This window comes from Anomaloglossus baeobatrachus, chromosome 2 (genome assembly GCF_048569485.1).
Source record: "Anomaloglossus baeobatrachus isolate aAnoBae1 chromosome 2, aAnoBae1.hap1, whole genome shotgun sequence".
NCBI lineage: Eukaryota > Metazoa > Chordata > Amphibia > Anura > Aromobatidae > Anomaloglossus > Anomaloglossus baeobatrachus.
In genome coordinates this window covers 438,815,327-438,837,619 of record NC_134354.1, presented here as the reverse complement: position 1 = coordinate 438,837,619, position 22,293 = coordinate 438,815,327, and the positions used below count along the sequence as shown (strand labels likewise).

Here is a 22,293-nt window from a genome sequence, read left to right as displayed (position 1 = left end):
GATGCGGCCCCAGCCCCCTCCTCCACCGTGCCGTCCGGATATCGAGCTGGAGGAGGTCCTTGATGAGTGTGACCTCAAGTAGTGGCAGCGGTCCTCCGTTGCAACCAAGTTGTCCCCGTTGGGACCCTCAGCACTTTGAATGAACACTAAATCAAACCGAGTTTTCATCTGATTGTCTACCGTGATTATCCCGGCCGTTGCCGGCAAGTTGTACCCGGAGGGACCCTATGTGTTTACCGCCCACATGAGAAACTGCTCATAAACATGGCCGAGAACTGGCAGGCCACCCACGAACTTGTGGGTTTGTAAATAGTTTGGTGGGCTGGCTTCCATCCGTGCCGCCTCCGGAGAGGCAGATTGGAGGAAGGGCCCTCAGCAGAGCAGGCTGGCGCCCGGCCACCACCAGGACCGGTGGCCATCCTCCGGGGGTCAGGGGTCCCCCTGGACGTGGGGTCCCCTGAAGTGACAGCCAGGTGCGAGACACCGTACCCGTTCCCGCTCGGGTAACCTGGACCAGGACTGGGGAAGAGGGGTGCTGCCCGTTTCTTAGGGGCAGCATCAAGGATCAGGTTATTTGGGTAGGGGAGCGGATGACCACGAACCGTCCGTTTAATAAAAATGTTCAATATTTGAAACGTTAAAGCACTGCACCTCCCGTAAGGGAAGACTTGAAAATATACGTATGTTGAATGTTTTCATATGTTAATTTATCTTTTACAGTTTGAAAAATAAAACCGGTGATGGATGGGCAGCCCGCGGACGGTCTGCATTTTACCAAGGGGGAGTGTGACGCCCTGGACTAGCCAGGTAATCACATCACATCACATACATAACAACATACACACACCCCACCCTAGACAGTAACAACAGTCAATCAAAAACCTTTGTTGCCTCCCTCCAGGGTCTGATGTCCACACCAGCTGGGGTGGATCCAGGCGGTTGGCCCCACCCACCGAGGAGTTCACAGGCCTGGAGGCGGGAAAAGTGTCAGATAAGTTTTGGAGGTGAAAGTGAGAGGAGTAAACACTTCAGGTCTCTGGGTAGGAGCCCAGGCACTGACAGCAAGGTTGGCAGACGGTGGTGACCGTCTGCAGGAGTTGGTGGAACTCCGCAGAGCCGTAAGGACCGGGGTCGGGTGTCGGCTCGCCGGTACCGGACCAGGGAACGGAGTGAAGCTAAGCACAGAGGCAGGGCCATCGGACCCCGACCAGGCTTGGAGCCGCCGTCAATAGTCAAATCCGAATGTGACAGGAACCCCAGGGGTTTCCTAACAACCAAGTCCCGATTGACGGCAACAGTCCACCCAGAGAGGATATACAGCCACCGCCACAGGCTAGAGATCAAAGGGCCAGCGCCTGCGGGCAAAACGGGCTCCTACGGCACATATACACCGGGGAGCGGACTACCGGTGGGCAACCACAGGAGTCAAGAATATCTTCACAGGTGCAGGGAAAGACAGCCACCATCAGCCGTCCGGGGAGAGCACAACAACAACACTGCAGCCGGCTGCGGGACCTGTCCATCCGACCGTTTTTGGTTTACCAACGACTCTGTCAGTGATTGTCTGAGTGAGTACACCAGTGCCGTCCGGCACCGCGCCGTCCCTGCACCCCAGCCATCCGGCCTCCCCGTTACACCACCGGGCCCCGGGATCACCAACTCCCCTACCCACGGAGGGGACAACATCCTAGCTGCACCCTACCATCTCTCCCGGGACCCCCGTTACCAGCAGCGGTGGTGCCATCATCCCCACGTCCCGTGGGTGGCGTCACGAGCAATCTCCCTAAACATACCAACCCCTTTTCACTCATGGGTGAGGAGCGCTGCTCGAGTCCCCGGGTCCGGTCCACCGCTCGAGCCACCGAGCAGCAGCAGCAGAAGCCCGGGACCCGAGCGTGGCGAGCGCGTCCCCTCCGCCCGCGACATTAACATGTATATTATTATATAAAAGTTGGAAAGTGTGTACAGTATTACTATGTTTGACACTAGTGTGGCAGGTAACTACTACATATTTAAAGGACAGTAGCTGGGTAAACTCGCTTTTGTAGTACCCTTGATATTCACCAGAAGACACAGACCATGAATCCATCCTGTGAGCAGTCTCTCATTTTCAGTTATTACTTACAGATTTGTAGACTCTAGTGAGACGTTAACGTGAGATTTGATCTTTAGATCCTTTTGTATGTGTCTGTCATTTGCTTGTCGTTGATTACCCATGTATAACAACCCTGGTATGACTTCAATAGGGTAGGGCTGAAATTCATCAATTTCCTGTAGGAAATGCAAACAATATAATATAACTTACCTAGGGGAATTCTAGATGCTATTTATAAGAATGTCGCTGCCTGCAGCTATGGCGCTTTCCATGCCATCTAAGACATCTCAGCTTCTTACATACTAATAGACTATAAGGCAATGTCTGTCCCTACACTAATACATCTTGAGCAGAGATGAGCTGTTCATCAGTGAAACCTTCTAAATCGCCAAGAAACACTGTAAAATAAAAATATATACACTGTAAAACCACTGGTATATGTCAGTTCTTTTGCAATGCCCACAGGAATACAATTTAGTTATCGATGATTTCAGCAGCTCAAAGTGGGATGGGATAACTCTTAATAGACGATTGTACAAAATAAGGCCTCATTCAGACATCAGAATTTTTATGTACAGTCATATGAAAAAGTTTGGGCACCCCTATTTATGTTAACTTTTAAAGTGGCCACTTGCAAGTTGTTCTCCTATTTGAATCTCCTATGAAGAGTGGCATCATGGGCTCCTCAAAACAACTCTCAAATGATCTGAAAACAAAGATTATTCAACATAGTTGTTCAGGGGAAAGATACAAAAAGTTGTCTCAGAGATTTAAACTGTCAGTTTCCACTGTGAGGAACATAGTAAGGAAATGGAAGAACACAGGTACAGTTCTTGTTAAGCCCAGAAGTGGCAGGCCAAGAAAAATAACAGAAAGGCAGAGAAGAAGAATGGTGAGAACAGTCCAGGACAATCCACAGACCACCTCCAAAGACCTGCAGCATCATCTTGCTGCAGATGGTGTTAATGTGCATCGGTCAACAATACAGCGTACGTTGCACAAGGAGAAGCTGTATGGGAGAGTGATGCGAAAGAAGCCGTTTCTGCAAGCACGCCACAAACAGAGTTGCCTGAGGTATGCAAAAGCACATTTGGACAAGCCAGTTACATTTTGGAAGAAGGTCCTGTGGACTGATGAAACAAAGATTGAGTTGTTTGGTCATACAAAAAGGCGTTATGCATGGAGGCAAAAAAACACGGCATTCCAAGAAAAGCACTTGCTACCCACAGTAAAATTTGGTGGAGGTTCCATCATGCTTTAGGGCTGTGTGGCCAATGCCGGCACCGGGAATCTTGTTAAAGTTGAGGGTCACATGGATTCAACTCAGTATCAGCAGATTCTTGACAATAATGTGCAAGAATCAGTGACGAAGTTGAAGTTACGCAGGGGATGGATATTTCAACAAGGCAATGATCCAAAACACCGCTCCAAATCTACTCAGGCATTCATGCAGAGGAACAATTACAATGTTCTGGAATGGCCATCCCAGTCCCCAGACCTGACTATCATTGAAAATCTGTGGGATGATTTGAAGCGTGCTGTCCATGCTCGGCGACCATCAAACTTAACTGAACTGGAATTGTTTTGTAAACAGGAATGGTCAAATATACCTTCATCCAGGATCCAGGAACTCATTAAAAGCTACAGGAAGCGACTAGAGGCTGTTATTTTTGCAAAAGGAGGATCTACAAAATATTAATTTCACTTTTATGTTGAGGTGCCCATACTTTTGCACCGGTCAAATTTTGTTTAAATGCGGATTGGACATTTTCTGTTAGTACAATAAACCTCATTTCAATCCAGACATATTACTCAGTCCATCAGTTATTAGATATATGAAACTGAAATAGCTGTTGCAAAAACCCAAATTGTTATAAAGAAAAAAGGTTAACATTAATAGGGGTGCCCAAACTTTTTCATATGACTGTATGAGAAAAACAAATCGAGTTTCATCAGTGATTTTCATCAGAATGTCATCAGGTTTTTTTTCACTGACAGAAAGAAAAAAAAAAGTTTGTCCACCTTCTCCTATGTATTAGTAAGTGAAAACCGGACAGCACTCGGAGGGCATACACGTTCTGTCTAATCTTTTTTCATGGCCCCATAGACTTTCATTGCAGAGTTTGATCAGACACTTGGATCAATATTGTACGTGTCCGTGAAAACAAAAGGATTGGGCATATTGAAATTTAGCATGACTACTTTTTGTCCTCCCAACAAAAAGCAAAGAAACATCGCCAATCATCAAATATATTTTATTTTGTCTGATTCTGTCAAAATATTTGGGGAGTTTACCACCCTTAGGCTACATTCCGTTCCGTTTTTGCAGGCCACAAAAAACGGTCAGTTTTTGTCACGGATGCATCCGTGTGTCATCTGTGTGCCTTCCATTTTTTTAGCGGACCACAAAAAACGGAAGCAGCAAGAAGGATAAATAGATGAGTAGATATAGAGATGGATAGATAGATATAGAGACAGAGAGATAGACGGATGAATGAATGAATGAATAGAGGGATAGATAGATAGATAGATAGATAGATAGATAGATAGATAGATACAGTGCCTACAAGTAGTATTCAACCCCCTGCAGATTTAGCAGGTTTACACATTCGGAATTAACTTGGCATTGTGACATTTGGACTGTAGATCAGCCTGGAAGTGTGAAATGCACTGCAGCAAAAAAGAATGTTATTTCTTTTTTTATTTTTTTTTTACATTGTGAAAAGTTTATTCAGAGGGTCATTTATTATTCAACCCCTCAAACCACAAGAATTCTGTTTGGTTCCCCTAAAGTATTAAGAAGTATTTCAGGCACAAAGAACAATGAGCTTCACATGTTTGGATTATCTCTTTTTCCAGCCTTTTCTGACTAATTAAGACCCTCCCCAAACTTGTGAACAGCACTCATACTTGGTCAACATGGGAAAGACAAAGGAGCATTCCAAGGCCATCAGAGACAAGATCGTGGAGGGTCACAAGGCTGGCAAGGAGTACAAAACCCTTTCCAAGGAGTTGGGCCTACCTGTCTCCACTGTTGGGAGCATCATCCGGAAGTGGAAGGCTTATGGAACTACTGTTAGCCTTCCACGGCCTGGACAGCCTTTGAAAGTTTCCACCCGTGCCGAGGCCAGGCTTGTCCGAAGAGTCAAGGCTAACCCAAGGACAACAAGGAAGGAGCTCCGGGAAGATCTCATGGCAGTGGGGACATTGGTTTCAGTCAATACCATAAGTAACGTACTCCACACTCCACCGCAATGGTCTCCGTTCCAGACGAGCCCGTAAGGTACCTTTACTTTCAAAGCGTCATGTCAAGGCTCATCTACAGTTTGCTCATGATCACTTGGAGGACTCTGAGACAGACTGGTTCAAGGTTCTCTGGTCTGATGAGACCAAGATCGAGATCTTTGGTGCCAACCACACACGTGACGTTTGGAGACTGGATGGCACTGCATACGACCCCAAGAATACCATCCCTACAGTCAAGCATGGTGGTGGCAGCATCATGCTGTGGGGTTGTTTCTAGGCCAAGGGGCCTGGCCATCTGGTCCGCATCCATGGGAAGATGGATAGCACAGCCTACCTGGAGATTTTGGCCAAGAACCTCCGCTCCTCCATCAAGGATCTTAAGATGGGTCATCATTTCATCTTCCAACAAGACAACGACCCAAAGCACACAGCCAAGAAAACCAAGGCCTGGTTCAAGAGGAAAAAAATCAAGGTGTTGGAGTGGCCTAGTCAGTCTCCTGACCTTAACCCAATTGAAAACTTGTGGAAGGAGCTCAAGATTAAAGTCCACATGAGACACCCAAAGAACCTAGATAACTTGGAGAAGATCTGCATGGAGGAGTGGGCCAAGATAACTCCAGAGACCTGTGCCGGCCTGATCAGGTCTTATAAAAGACAATTATTAGCTGTAATTGCAAACAAGGGTTATTCCACAAAATATTAAACCTAGGGGTTGAATAATAATTGACCCACACTTTTATGTTGAAAATTTATTTAAATTTAACTGAGAAACATAACTTGTTGGTTTGTAAGATTTATGCATCTGTTAATAAATCCTGCTCTTGTTTGAAGTTTGTAGGCTCTAACTTATTTGCATCTTATCAAACCTGCTAAATCTGCAGGGGGTTGAATACTACTTGTATACACTGTAGATAGATAGATGAGAAAGACATATATAATGTCCTACCCCCCTGCATATTGTAAGCTGGCACCCTTTAGTGACTTTCATGAGGCACTAAAGGGTGCTTAGCCTTGAATTTAGCCAAAAAATATAATTTAAAAAAAAACGACGTGGGGTCCCCCCTATCTTTTGTAGCCAGCTAGGGTAAAGCAAATGGCTGCAGCCTCCAAACCACAAAACCACAGCTGGCAGCTTCACCTTGGCTGGTAATCCAAAACAGAGGGCACCCGGTGCTGTTATTTTAAAGTAAATAAATAATTTAAAACAAAAAACACGGGGTCACGCCAAAATTGGATCACCAGCCAAGGTAAAGCAGACAGCTGGGGTCTGGTATTCTCAGACTAGGGAGGTCTGTTATTGGACACTCCCCAGCCTAAAAATAGCAGGCTACAGCCACCCCAGAAGTGGCGCATCCATTAGATGTGCCAATCCTGGCGCTTTGCCCCAACTCATCCCATTGCCCTGGGGCAGTGGCAAATGGGGTAATATATGGGGTTGATGCCAGATGTGTAATGTCACCTGGCATGAAGCCCTGGGGTTGGTGATGTCACGCATCTATCAGATACCTGACATCACCAACCCAGTCAGTAATAAAAAAAAAATAGACAGCAAAAAAAAGTTTTATTTGAAAAAACACTCCCCAAAACATTCCCTTTTTTACCAATTTATTGAAAGAACAATCAAATCCGGGTCCGGCGTAATCCAATAAGGGGGTCCCACGACAATCCATACCATAGTCACTGTCCCAGTCAATGAAGAACAGAATTTTCCCCATTGGCTGGGAGAGTAGTGCAGTGACTTGAGCTAACATCAATAGGTCAGCCCAGGTCACTGCAGGGGATGACGAGCGCTGCTGTCAGGAGGTTGGATGAGATCATTACCTGTGATGGTCTCCTGTACTCCTGACGTCAGCGCTTTCACTGCCTTCCATTGCCCGCCGCGTTCACAGCGAAGAATCGTGGGAGACCGTGACGTCACCGCTAGTGACAGTCTCGGGCCGCCTGTGAGACGTGATGTGAGAACGAGGTGGGCATAGAAGGCAGTGACAGTGCTGACATCAGGAGTGCAGGAGATCGTCACAGCAGGTAATGATCTCATCTAACCTCCTGGCAGCAGCGCTTGTCATTCCCGCGGCTGCTCGCACTGCTGTGTGAGAAGCTGCTGACACTACAGTGCGGGCAGACACTGACACACTGCTGTACGGGCAGCTGTGGGGCTGGCAAGGAGCGGGACACAGACTGCACGGGCACCCGACGGAGGTCACACGGAAGTGCTTCCGTGCGGCTTCCAGGGATGTTGCGGGCCCAATGACTTGTATTGAGTCACGGTTTGTTATTACAAAACAGAATAGGACATGTTCCATAATAACGGAACGGACATACGGCATCCGATGTGTTTTTTTGTAGGATCGGATGCACACGGAAGTGCTTCCCTCTGCCATCCGATCCTACACAAAAGACATTGAAAAGATGGTCCTTTCCGTAGGTCCGCAAAAAAACAGGAACTGACCAGGATAAACAGAACGGTCATGTGAATGAGCCCTAAGTTCAATGTACGCCCAACTTAAGATTCAGCCAAATTGAGTAATACTTTTTAAAAAATACTGTGTTCAGTAATATATACATAGCAGATTGTGCTTACTACTAAAAAGTTGCTTTAGCATTTACAATTACCTGTGGCATCCAAAACACTTTCTGAGACCGGAAGAAATGGTAACAGCCAGAAAATTTTTCATATCCCCCTTTAAGCACCAACACTGGGAGATGAGTGATTTGTGACATGACTTTGGCACATTGTATTGCTGGACCTGAGAAGAGATTTAAATGGTAAAATAGTTGTAACAGAAATGTTATCAAATTCTCCTAGACCTGATGAGGCAGGAGTACTTACTTTGAAAATTTATGACAGAATGGCTGTATAGTGCTGATATTAAGATGAGCCCAGCTCATCGCTCATTATAATGTGAAGTGGGAAAACATCCACAGAGGATTACACAGCCTCTCTGATATGGATTGTAAAGGTAAGTACATCAGCCTTATCAGGTGTAATCATGTATGCAGTTCGCATTCTGAAATCTGGTAACAGATCCTACTTAATACCATTGCTGCTATTTTATAGAAATACGAAGTATCATTTTCTTACCTTCACTATCCAAAGAATCAGTTCGACTATCATATACCACACAGTATTTCATACAGTCCAACTCCGTAGACTCTGGTAATAGAAAACACTTCTCTTCATTCTAAACAAAGCAAAGTCAAAGGTAGCATTGCACTGTTCACAGGCAGAGACATTGTGCATGGAGCCTCAAGGGCATTAAAAAGAGGCCATTCTGGTTCTGTCGGGTGCTTAAGCAGGCTTTACACGCTGCGATCTCGCTAGCGAGATCGCAAGCGATCGTACCCGCCCCCGTCGGTTGTGCAACACGGGCAAATCGCTGGCCGTCACGCACAACCTCACTTACCCCCGCCACACGAACTTACCTGTCCTGCGACGTCGCTCTGTTTGGCGATCCGCCTTTCTAAGGGCGCGGGTCGTGAGGCGTCACAGCAATGTCACACGGCAGCCGTCCAATAGAAGCGGAGGGGCGGAGATGAGCGGGACGTAAACATCCCGCCCACCTCCTTCCTTCCGCATTGGCGGTGGAGGCAGGTAAGGAGATGTTCCTCGCTCCTGCGGTGTCACACACAGCGATGTGTGCTGCCGCAGGAACGACGAACAACATCGCTAATTCGAAGAGAACGATTTTTTGTTTTAGGATGACCGAAACGATTTTGGCCGCATATAAGTGTCACACACTGCGATCTCGTTAATGAAGCCGGATGTGCGTCACAAACAACATGACCCCAACGATAATTCATTAACGATATCGTAGCGTGTAAACCCCGCTTTAGGCTATGTGCGCACGGTGCGTTTTTACTCGCGTTTCCGCTGCGTTTTTAGCGGCTGCGTTTTTGTGCCAAAACGCATGCGTTTTTGTTTTCCAGCAAAGTCTATGGGAAAAGATGAATTTCTGTCCGCACTTTGCTTTTTTTTCTGCAGCGTTTAATTTGCATATTTTTGGTCAAAAACCATGCAGAAAAAGAAGCAGCATGTCAATTGTTTTTGCCATTTCTGCAGCGTTTCCATAACATTGGAGTCAATGAGAAATGGCAAAAGGCAACCAAAACCAAAATTCCTGCGTTTTTCCTGCTTTTTCCCTGCTTTTCCACTGCGTTTTTGGCTTCAAAAACGCATGCTTTTCTGGCATAAAATTAAAGGGTTATAATGTTCCTTTACACACACACAATAACCGAAAATTTAAATGCTAAAAAATAATAAACTTTACCTATTTTTCTATTAAAATGTGCATAACCGCTATTATTTCATTAAAAATGATGATTTTCCATATAGTTTTATTAAAAGTTAATTTTATCCTTTTTTTTTATCTTTTTTCATTCTTTTTGACTATTTCAACTTTATTTCACAGTGTATTGATCTACAAAACGCATCTGCAGAAACGCAGGTGAAAAAGCAGGCAAAAAGCGCTGAAAACGCACTAAAAACGCGGTAAATATGCATGCGTTTTTAGCGCTAAAAAATGGTCAAAAGCCGTTTGGTCAAAAACCAAGGACAGGAAAACGTGCAGAATTAACTGCAGGCACTACAACGCAAAGTGCGCACATAGCCTTTATGTACCTATGGGAGGATACCCCTACTACTATGGACAAAGAAAATGTGATATATAATTATATCATATAATATATAATTATATCATAATAAAAAATTATATCATAATAAAAAAAATAGAGATTGCCCTTTAATATGTATAACAGACTTCATATGTCCAGGGCCATAATTTTATAAAATGTGATATCATAACTACTACTAGTGATTGTAACTTATGACAGTACCTGCTTAGCTCTCCTTGCAGTAATAATGTGACTCTCATTGTACTCTCTCTTTGATCGTGCATCTATAAGATGAAAAGAAAAGATTACTGAAACATGGATGTGCTGCCGACAACATGCACGCAATATGGGGACCGAAAGGCTGTATTAACGATCATTCTGTCCCCATCTAGATTTGTTAAGCTGTGTGAATGGGGCCATTACCAACTGCCAATCAATTTGTATATATAACCACATATTCCACATCTTGTACTACTGTGATCAGGATAGCATCCTAAGGGCACGCTCACACGAGCGTGAAAATCGGACGAGTGCAATGCGAGAAATTCTCGCATTGCACTCTGACCAATGTTAGGCAATGAGGTTGAGCTGCTGGTCAGCTTTTCTCGCATCCAGATTCTGGATGCGAGAAAAGCGGCAGCATGCTGCGTTTTGCTGCTACCGCCGTATCTCTCGCACCCATTCAAGTGAATGGATGCGAGAGATACATCGGACTGCACTCGGATGTTATCCCAGTGCAGTGCGCTATACGCACAGGCTGACAATGGAGGAGATGGGAGGATTAACCCCTCCCTCTCCTCCGCAGCGCCTGCACTCAGCTTCACAGCTGTGACCCGATCGCAAGATCGGGTTACAGTCGCATGACACCCGGCTCACGCTCGAGCAGAGCCTGAGCCGGGGGACATTAGCATATCGCATCCGATTCTCTCGCATCGGATGCCATACGCTCGTGTGAGTCCAGCCTAAAGGCCCCGTCACACTAAGCAACATCGCTAGCAACATCGCTGCTAACGAACAACTTTTGTGACGTTGTTAGCGATGTTGCTGTGTGTGACATCCAGCAACAACCTGGCCCCTGCTGTGAGGTCGTTGGTTGTTGCTGAATGTCCTGGGCCATTTTTTAGTTGTTGCTGTCCCGCTGTGAAGCACAGATCGCTGTGTGTGACAGCGAGACAGCAACAACTAATGTGCAGGCAGCAGGAGCCGGCTTCTGCGGAGGCTGGTAACCAATGTAAACATCGGGTAACCAAGAAGCCCTGTCCTTGGTTACCCGATATTTACCTTTGTTACCAGCCTCCGCCGCTCTCACTGTCAGTGCCGGCTCCTGCTCTGTGCACATGTAGCTGCAGGACACATCGGGTTAATTAACCCGATGTGTCCTGCAGCTAGGAGAGCAAGGAGCCAGCGCTAAGCAGTGTGCGCTGCTCCCTGCTCTGTGCACATGTAGCTGCAGCACACATCAGGTAATTAACCCGATGTGTGCTGTAACTAGGAGAGCAAGGAGCCAGCGCTAAGCATTGTGCGCTGCTCCCTGCTCTGTGCACATTTAGCTGCAGCACACATCAGGTAATTAACCCGATGTGTGCTGTAACTAGGAGAGCAGGGAGCCAGCGCTCAGTGTGCGCTGCTCCCTGCTCTTTGCACGTGTAGCTGCGTGCGCTGGTAACCAAGGTAAATATCGGGTTGGTTACCCGATATTTACCTTAGTTACCAAGCGCAGCATCTTCCACGCGGCGCTGGGGGCTGGTCACTGGTTGCTGGTGAGCTCACCAGCAACTTGTGTAGCCACGCTCCAGCGATCCTTGCCAGGTCAGGTTGCTGGTGGGATCGCTGGAGCGTCGCAGTGTGACATCTCACCAGCAACCTCCTAGCAACTTACCAGCGATCCCTATCGTTGTTGAGATCGCTGGTAAGTTGCTTAGTGTGACTGGACCTTTACAAACAGTAACTCCACTTATATCCTCCAAAAAGAATATACACAATACCAATACTCCTTATAAAATACATATCATTTTATTAAAGCAGGGATAAAAAACCATACATAGACAAAAGGCACAACAGGGTAGGGAGAAGTGCAAATGTAACTCCCACGGATTGGGGGAGGGTTGTCAGAGACTAACTTATCCCTCATAGATCATAGGGAATAAGTATACAAAAGTTATATCAGCCTGTGTTAAAATAGTATTACACATATAAGTGCTATGCTGATGGAATACTGCACCGAGTAGTCAGACAAGCGTATGCAGGGGAGGAAGATCTCAGTCAGGGCACCAGGGGTTAATCAGTAGGACCCCTAGATACAGAGTATACATTTATTAATAGTTAATTAATTAATAATTTTATTCATTTATATAGCGCTATTAATTCCACAGCGCTTTACATACATTAGCAACACTGTCCCCATTGGGGCTCACAATCTAGAGTCCCTTTCTGTATGTCTTTCGACTCTGTCCAAACCATTCCTGGCCACAAGAGGGAGCCTAACAGCAGCAAAAGCATAACTGACATTCACAACACTGATGGGAGCCATTGTCCCCAATGCCACAATCCATCAACATTCAAGCTGTGTCAAAGTGCGTTTGAGGTTGCCAACCCTAATGCCACAGTGCAACCTCTCTATGCCCCATATTTAAAGGTCATCTTGATTGGAGTTGTGGCACAGCTTGAAATGTCTAGGCATGGTTTTAAGGGTGATGATGTCATCAATATCTTGTGCCGCTACAATGTCCCTCACGTGTGTTGCCTGTTGCAAAATGGTAGTTTGCAGGACATAAGGCTCATGGAAATTACTTAGCTAATGCTATATGTGTCGCGCCCAGGGAAGGGGGTACTCTGTCACGGGCGGTTGCAAATGGGGATGTCACTCTGGTGGCCATTGCGTGGTCCCATGCCCTGGGGCTTCTTATGTAAAAGGGGGTAATATTTACAGGGGAGATAAGAATTAATGTTCGTGATGCCACCTGCGGGTTGCGGTTAATGATGGAGAACCGCCGCTGCTAAATATGGGTACTCCCAGAGCTGGTGGTGGTTGCAGCAATGGTGTTAGGCCCTCCGCAGGTAGGACCGTGCCTGGGAGATGTGATGGAGTAATAATGGAGACCACACAAGGTTGTCTTGAACAGTCTCTACTCACTGTGGACCCACGGGTGCTGGTTCCGGTCCAGTATTGCCAGTGCCATTTGGTGACCTGGGTGCTCTATCTCTGGCACTCTCAGTTTAGTTGAGACCCCGAAGCATGGAACTTTGGAGTCCCCCAGCTGTGATACAGCGGTCTGTCCGTTCGGCTGGCAGTGCGGACCCTGCGTGGAGGTAAGTGTCCGAACCCCGATCCTAGTTTACTGCTGATTCCCCCGGATCTGTAAGGTCAGTGAGGCCCCTAGAGAGCCCTCACCGTGCAGGTAATTGCCAGGCTGTATGAAACTGACGTCTGACCTAGGGCCCTGTGCCCCACGTGTGCCCAGGTTCCAGTGGTGTTCCGTCGTACCGTCCCTGGGGTCTTGACTCCTGCCCAGAGGTCAGAGGTCCTTAGGTGCTCCTATGCTGGCAACTTGACTCCCGTGCCCCCGGGTCACCGTTACACAGACCCAGCTAGAGGCACATCCGCTCTCCTCACTACATTCTGACAGACTTCTCACTATCCTGCCTGTCCCCTCCCACCAGGATGGCTAGTTCGCTCTGTCCACTGGGTGGCCCTCCCATTACCTGACTAACCCTTTGAGCCCTGGTGTGAGTGGTTACTGGGATTTTTAGGTGTGTGTTGCTGTTGCTGGCACTGGTGTTACAGGACCGAGGGGGTAGGTCCTGCATACCTGGGAGGATGCAGTTCCCTGTAGTGCCCTGAGTGGCTTATGGACGCTACACATGAAATATAGTTTTTAGTGATGAGCGAGCACTAAAATGCTTGAGTGCTCTGTAGTCGAATTGAGCAGGTGAGACGCTCAGATGAGCTCGACTCAAGAGTATAATGAAAGTCAATGGGAAACGCAAGTATTTTTCTGGAAGACCCTAGTAGGAAGGTCGGTGTCACGAGTATAGGCTCAGGGCTAGCTCTTACCTTACTAATTGGGACTATGCACTTTAAAGTAGTTTTTTCTTTGGGCACATTGAGGGTTAATTCCTTCTCTGGTGCAGCAGCTAATCAACTTCAGGCCAGGATTTAAGCCCTCTGCTTTCTGGACTTGGTGCTGGTTATTCTATTCAGTTAAGAGATAGCTTGGTCACAGAGAGTACGTGGTTATTGCTGCTGTTGCCGTCTGCTGCAGTTGTTGTAAGTTGTTTTGTTTTTGCACTACCTCCTTTCCCTTGTTATCCATTACCTGTATATCCTTGGTTGTTCCCTGGTGTAGGTTTTAGGTGTGTATGGGTTTTTATTTTATCCCTGTCTGTAGTTCATTCTTGTAGGGGTTTTGGGGATCTCTGCCCTGGTCAGTCCCCTGGGTGGTGGGGACTTGTCATCAGGGTCAGAACAGTAGTCAGGGCCAAATCGGGGGCCCCGACCTCTCTACCTTCAAGGGTACCTCCAGTTTGAGGGTGAGCTCAGGGACCCCAGCATTAGGCTTTCTATAGGTTACCCTATCTTCCCTGGTCATCCATTACACCCAATCCCTGACAGCTGGGGAGACAAGAAAATTGCTAAAATGGGGAAGATGCCTGGACGCTTCTCTGAATCCCAGGTCACTGCTGGGAACAATTTTGTCAGAGTATTACTCGACTTTTACAAACTGACAATAAAACATACAAAACCGAAAATAAAATGGATTTTGCAGGACAAATGTTAGGAAGCACTTTCCTGAATAATGACTTGTATATATGGAAAAATTAACATGCAAGAAAAAAAACACGCCTCCTTCACCTCTTCGTAGCTGGGTCATCTCTCATTGTATTTCCCTGTCACCTATGACTACAGTAAATAACATAGCAAAAAACTACACCCACCAGTAGTCACCAGTATATGTAATTTAAACATTTTACTACCTTATCTGGACAGGTGTTGTGTGTGGCAAGGTAAGACACATCCTGATTAATTTATGAAGACAGGACTGTGAACCTCACAAACCCTATGTGGACAATCAAGAACTACCAAAAAATTAGAAGGAAGAGAGACTGTGATACACCCTGTATTAAGGTACTTTCACACTTGCGTTGTTTTCCTTCCGTTACAATCCGCCCTTTTGGAAAACAGCGGAATCTGTTAACGGATTCCGCTGTTTCCCATAGACTTGTATGGTTGACGGATTGTACCAAAAGGACCTGCGTTGCTTCCGCTGGGCGACGCTCCGTTGCTTCTGGATTTCAGAGTGCTAGTCAGCTGCTTAGAAGAACCCATTGCACCCGCGATATTTGATTAACGAGCGTACTCAAACACCGCAATGCTTGATCGAGTATCGAGCAGTGGAGAGCACCATCATTCATCATTAATAGTTTTTGATCTTAAACTTTCTATTCCATCTGCTGACCAAAATGATGTTGCCCGTACAATGTTACGACACGACATACAAGATTCACATGGGTAATAGCCACACCTTAGTTTGCCAGTATTAAAGGAAAAAGAGGATTTTCAGACGTTATGGCTACGCACTAAAGGGGGCTTTACACGTTACGATATCGTTAATGTTTTATCGTTGGGGTCACGTCGTTAGTGACGCACATCCGTCGTCATTAACGATATCGCAGCGTGTGACACTTATGTGCGACCTAAAACGATTGCAAAAGTGGCCAAATCGTTTGCCGCGGAGAGGTCGTCCTAAACAAAAAATCGTTTACCTCTCATTAGCGATGTTGTTCCTCGTTCCTGCGGCACCACAGATCGCTGTGTGTGACACCGCAGGAGTGAGGAACATCTCTTTACCTGCCTCCATCGGCAATGCGGAAGGAGGAGGTGGGCGGGATGTTTACGTCCCGCTCATCTCCGCCCTTCCGCTTCTATTGGCCGCCTGCCGTGTGACGTCGTTGTGACGCCGCATGACCCGCCCCCTTAGAAAGGAGGCGGATTGCCGGCCAGAGCAACATCGCAGGGCAGGTAAGCCGTGTGACGGGGGAGCGCGATTTTGTGCTCGACGGGCAGCGATATGCCCGTGTCGCACAAACGATGGGGGCGGGTACGCACGCTAGCGATATCGGTACCGATATCGCTAATGTGTAAAGCCCCCTTAACAGTGAGTTAAGGGCAGTCTGGTAGCATTTTACTAATGGTAGGTTCCGTCTTCAGGATCGCCCAGTGTTTGCATAGTATTTTACATATCGCATCTAACTGATTATTGTAGGTAGATATAAATATAACTACATGTATGGTATCCAATTTGTGGTGGGAATTAGATAGTGACAGACTGTGAGGTGTATTCTTGGAGTTTTGATACCCTTTCTTAAGGTTTCTGTTGCTAAAGTCTCGCACACGGAATTTGTTAAGAAGGTCGCGGGCTTCATTTTCAAAAAACTCATTAGTAGATCAAACACGTTTCATGCTAAGAAATTGTCCTGTAGGAATAACTATAATTGTAGAGGACATGTGGGCAGAGGAAGCATGTAGCAAATAATTCACCAACATTTCTTTGTGGAAAAACTTCCATCTGGATGGAACCATCAAGTTGAGCCACCACTTTGATATCTAGAAAATCAATCTGTCACAGATGATATTTAAAAGTTATATTTCATCTTAGAACAAAACGTTTGCTGTATTTATCAGATTTTTTTAAAATCAATCCTTCATAACAGATTTCGTGTGTGAGGCTCTAACATCAAGAGAGAGTATCACTGCACCTAGAATACACCTCACAGACTTTTGTTATCTAACTCCTAGAACAAAATACAGTAGATACAACATTCCGTTGTTAGATTTATTTCTACCTACAATACTTAATGGAATGCAATATGTAAAATACTATGCAAGCACTGGGCGATCCTGAAGACGTAACCTACAATTGGTAGAATGCTACCTGACTGCTCTTTACTCACTGCCAGACAAGGCAAAAATGTAAGAGATCTAATAGTTCGTAGCCATTATGTCTCAAAATCCTCTTTTTTCTTTAATACTGGTAAACCAAGACAGCTACCCATGCGGATTTTGTAACATCGTACAGCCAACATCATTTTGGTCAACAGATGGCAATAGAGAGTATAAGATCAAAAACTATATTTCATGTAGCATTAGCTATGTAATTTACTATTCCACTTGCACTTGTAACCTCATTTACATGGCCTTTAAATACCCAAAAACTATGAGTTTGCAACAGGGAACACGTGAGGGACATTGTAGCGGCACTGGATATTGATGACATCATCACGCTTAAAACCATGTGTAGTGATTTCAAGCTGTGCCACAACTGCAATCCGTATTACCTTAAAATACAGGCCATAGACCATTTGCACTGTCGCATTAGGGGTGGCAACCTCAAACGCACTTTGGCACAGCTTGAATATCGATAGATCGTGACAGTACGGCTGATGGCTTCCACTGGCCTTAATCAAAAATTGAGTTTCTCTCCTGTCTTATAATTCCTGTTACCTCTCTGATTCTGGATATTGATTGTGTGTCGATTGTTCTGAAATGATTACCAGAAGGGTCTTTCATCTTTCCATTTTTATCATCCACTCGTCACATCATCTGAACTGGCATCCACAATTTAGGCTAATATATCCCATTAATTAGTTTGATTCACATGTCTTCACTATTGATATTGATATAGAAGGGTTAATAGTTTCTATATTTCTTCATTAAAGATATTTTATTGTTATTAGTAAGTATATCTGGTGGTAGTTCATAGTCATTATGGAGCCTTCGGAATAAGAGACATGCTCAAGGATTATTTTGTCTCTAAATGTTCTTCTTATCTTCTTCTTATCTCATATGCATGACTCTACATTTTTGCTTTGCTAAAACTTAAAGGTCATATGAGCAACTTGTAAAGTCCAGCTTAGAAGCCTTATTTGCAATATCACATTGATCTGTAAATGGTATAAATAAAGTGTACTTTGGTTAAATAAACAGAAAATTGATCATGCCCACATGGATGCAGGTCTTTTTCTCCGAGCGCTCGATCTTGATTAGGTCTGAAGAGGCCTAATTGAGAAGACCTCACTGGTGATCCCATAAGCTGACTTGTGACAAAACAGAACAGCTACAACAGTTTTTGGTGCCCAATGTGGAGCCGTGGCCAACCAGCCTATTCGGAAGAAGTTTTGGGGACTCTTGAGACAGTGAAATTTCAGCTGCAGCAAGGTGAGAAGCTTTATTCTTACACTTCATTTCACTCTCTCTGATTTCCCGAATATTCTGGGTAAGGCTGTACACACGGTTCAAGAACTCTGGCATCACCAGTGAGTATTGTTTTTTTTCATGCATGTCTGAATGAGAGTTGAAATATAGAGTAATAAGATAATCTGTTGTCCGTCCATTAACTGATTGCATAGATTGCATAGCACGGAATTTGGGACAGTCTCTGTATAATTACATTTGCTGTGTTGCTGTGTTTTGTGTTTTGCTTTGGTCATCTTTGCATCTTTGATGGGCAATACACTGGTCTAGGGATATGTGTTCATAAGTGGTTTCATATTAATGCCTAGATAAAGTAGGCAGGCAATAGGTTGTTGTATATTGATGAGAAGCCTCTGAATAACAAAGTGACAAGTAATTGAGATAAGAGACTTGGTGAAATAATATGTATGTATAAGTCTAATGGTTATAGGTCATACTGTGGACTGTGAAAAGATGTTCCGGTTGTGAAATGTCACAGGGCATAGCCATATAGAGTATTTGAGTGGATACCTGACATATGTATGTTTTCCCATCAGTGTCAAGAGCGGTTTAGATAATTTTATTTGCATGTGAGGTTAACCCTTGGAAGGTGTATTGTTACATATGCTTCTGGAATCAATGAATGAGTAGGACAAGTTGTCCTGGGATCTGTCCTTATAGTGAGATATTGTGTGTTTCTTCCCCTCAAAATGGGGATGAAGGTTTTATAGTAAAATAGAATATTAGTGCTGTGAAGGTATATAAGTAGTCTCAATTTTCTGCAGGGATTGTGTATTATACCAGTGGGTATTAGGATTGTGTTTTGGGAAGCTGAATCCGGACGAGATAACACTCTTGCTAAACAAACTGTGCGCTGGCTGACATTCTTTTGGGAGGGGTCAAGTGAACAGCTGCGCGATTTTCTGCCCTCTGTGAGAAGTCAGCTGTGTTAATTGTTTTGGTTTAACTCTTACGTTCGTTGCTGGAATACTCTGTAAAGGACCAGCATGAAGTACCCAACTGCACATCAGGTTTGAAGAAGTGGGTTAGAGAGCCGTGTGGCCTTCCCACTTACATGGAGGTGGTCTGGCAGGTGAGAGGACTATCACACCTGGTCCTTCCTGCTTTAGTCATCTGGTCTATTGGGTGAGAGAGGTTTTTAACCCTTCCCAATACGCCCTACAAGTGTAGCAGGTGAGAGTGAATGCTGATTGAGCCTTCTTGCTACCACTTGAGAGCCCATTCTGACTTGCCAGGAGACGTGTGGCCTGTTAACAAGGTTCAGGGACACTGAGAGGGCATTTGCAGAAAGGTGGGCTGTGTGGGAATAAGTTGAAGCCATGGGCAACTTGTTCAGTGTGCAGTGTGGGGCTCCAGCAGGATCCAAAACAGCCAAACAGATAGTGCAAGAAAGAGAAGGCAAAGAAGCAGTGAAAAATGTCAGACTAATACTCAGAAAGGCAGACATGCCAGAGTGTGGGTATTTGTATGTTGAGAAATGGCACAGATTCAGGGAAGAGGTGCAGCATTGTGGATGTAAAGAAATAACAGTGGGATGTATTATTATATTATTGTTATGTAAAGTGTATTATAAATGTTTTAATGCACCAAGAGCAAAAACTGTGACTGCTACCGCCCCACCTTCACATGATCAGAAACCCAGACCAGATGAATGGACTTGTAAACATTGTAGTCAGAAGAACCCAGACTGGAGAGGTACTTGTGCTACGTGTAGTGTTACTCGCCCTAAGCAGATTGCACTAACTCCTGTTCGAACCAGATCACATTTAATGACAGAGGACGCTGACACTGAGACAGAGGTAGTGAAGGAATTGAGTTTTGGGGAGGAAGCTGGACATTACTCTGACGGTGAGGAAAGAAAACAGTTATCTGACCCTGAAGACCAACCTTTCCCTCTTTCCCTGACTGACGTAATACAGCAGGAAGGGGAGAGTATAGAGACGTACTTTTGGAGGTTACAGCTGAAGTGGGCAGACGTGGGGTACAAAGTCAGAACCTCCCTTAATGACAAAATACTGATGAGTATATTTGTTAACGGTATGAATAAGGTTTTACGAGAAGCAGTACAGACAGCCAGACCTGAGTGGAGAAACATGGACCCAACAGACCTTCTGCAAGTAGCTAAGGGGGTTGAACTGACAAAATGCAAGCGACCAGTTATGTATGCTAGAGCACAAGGAAGACAGTGGAAGCAGAAAGGGAGGGCACCAGGTGACCGAGCGACCGTACAGTGCTGGAATTGTGGACAGAATGGACATTACGCCAGACAGTGCAAAAACCCCAAATAGGAGAGGGAGCAGACTGACTCTCCCCCTTCCTTCCCTCCTCCTTTGCCTCTGGCCTAGGAAACTGGTGACCACGAAGGGACTGGAGGGATTGGTGTTTGAAATTCCCTTGATAAAACAGTATCCCTTAAGCCCAGCCAAATCAATGGCCCTGACCAGAGAATACGTGCAAGCAGGGGCTCTAGTACAAAGGTCCCCCCCCTGTAACACTCCCTTGTATCCAATCAAGGAAAAAAAGGGCCCAAAGGTTCCCCTGACACGTACAGAATGGTGCATGATGTGAGAGCTGTCAATGCTGTCACTGAGAGTGTAACACCAATTGTTCCAAACCCACATACCTTACTGTCACAAATCCCAGGGACCTCCAAATGTTTTACAGTAATTGATTTGGCAAATGCATTTTTCTCTGTGCCTCTACCCCCTGACTGTCAGTATCTTTTTGCCTTCACACATGAGGGGAAACAGTACATGTGGACAGTCCTCCCGCAAGGAGGAATGAATTCACCTACCATTTATTCTACAGCTATGGCAGGAATTCTGGAGCAACCGCCTCATCCACAGGTTACGCTATTGCAGTACGTGGATGACCTTTTGCTCTGCTGTCCAGACCAGACGTCCTGCAGAGAAGCCACAATTTCTTTGCTGTGTTTTCTGGCAGAGAATGGTTGCAAAGTTTCACGTGAAAAATTACAGTACTGTAAGCAAAAGGTAACATTTTTGGGTCACTGTATCTCTGAAGGTACGAGACACCTGACTGAGGAGAGAAAACAAGCAGTCCAAAAGCTCTCCTTACCCAGGTCCCACCGGCAACTGCGCACCTTTTTGGGCTTAGTGTCATACTGCAGGCCTTGGATAAGGTCTGCCTCGCAAATGATGCAACCCCTCTATGATTGTCTGTCATCTGACCCCTTTGACCTCACTCAGGAAGCTATTGATTCCTTTCATTCCCTTAAACTACTCATTGTATCTGCCCCGGCCCTGGGTATTCCAAATTACGATCAACCATTTTTCTTGTTTTGCACAGAACAGGGAGGGCATGCGACAGCCGTCCTCACACAGCAACATGGTGACAAACAAAGACCAATAGCTTACTGCTCAGCGCGATTGGACCCAGTTGTCAGAGGGTCTCCCACGTGTGTCCATGCTGTAGCGGCTGCTGCAGTACTGCTAGGAAAGGCTTGCGAGATCACATTGACATTTCCCTTAGCAATTTACTCCCCGCATGACATTCATGCTATACTTGTGCAAGTCCAACCGAAACACCTGTCTATGGCCAGACAGCTCAGACTTGAATGTGCCCTTCTGATTCCTGAGTATGTCACCCTCAAGAGGTGTAATGTTCTGAATCCAGCCACCCTTTTGCCAGTAGATTCAGAAAAGGGGGAATTGGTGACAATGGTAGCAAGTGAGGATGAATACTTTGACATGACGCACGAGCATGGCTGCATAGAGCTGATGAGTCAGGAGACAGCAGGTTTTCCACATGTCTATGATACACCTATTACTAATGCAGATTTTGAGTTTTTTTTTGTAGATGGCTCCAGATACCACCTGGATGGGAGATTCTACACTGGATATGCTGTAGTATCCTCACATGAGGTAATCCGAGCTGAACCACTCCCGCCGCACATGTCCGCGCAGGAGGCGGAGCTTACAGCGCTCATTGAGGCGTGTAGAGCGGGATCAGGTAGGAAAATTAATGTTTATTCAGACTCAAATTATGGATTTGGGATCTGTCATGATTTTGGCCCTATCTGGAGAAGTAGAGCTTTTCTTACGTCAGCTGGTAAGCCTATTAAAAAAAA

General features: G+C 45.6%; 2 protein-coding genes across 5 annotated transcripts in view; both read right to left on the bottom strand.

The window, feature by feature from the left end:
* The window catches only part of POR (cytochrome p450 oxidoreductase), a 438,013-nt gene that overhangs the window by 133,514 nt on the left and 282,206 nt on the right, over positions 1 to 22,293 (bottom strand). The gene's annotated exons all lie outside the window — the stretch shown is intronic.
* Positions 1 to 22,293, bottom strand: part of STYXL1 (serine/threonine/tyrosine interacting like 1) — a 73,612-nt gene that overhangs the window by 18,632 nt on the left and 32,687 nt on the right. For 3 of the 4 annotated variants that reach the window (XM_075336266.1, XM_075336265.1, XM_075336264.1), the window contains exons 3-6: positions 10,175 to 10,236; positions 8,424 to 8,523; positions 7,955 to 8,088; positions 2,126 to 2,271 (exon numbers count right to left, since the gene is read on the bottom strand). In XM_075336266.1, the coding sequence (XP_075192381.1) occupies positions 2,126 to 2,271; positions 7,955 to 8,088; positions 8,424 to 8,523; positions 10,175 to 10,236 (442 nt within the window). Of the gene's footprint in view, positions 1 to 2,125; positions 2,272 to 7,954; positions 8,089 to 8,423; positions 8,524 to 10,174; positions 10,237 to 13,085; positions 13,171 to 22,293 lie in introns of those variants that run through there. The other variant, XM_075336267.1, reaches the window with a different exon arrangement.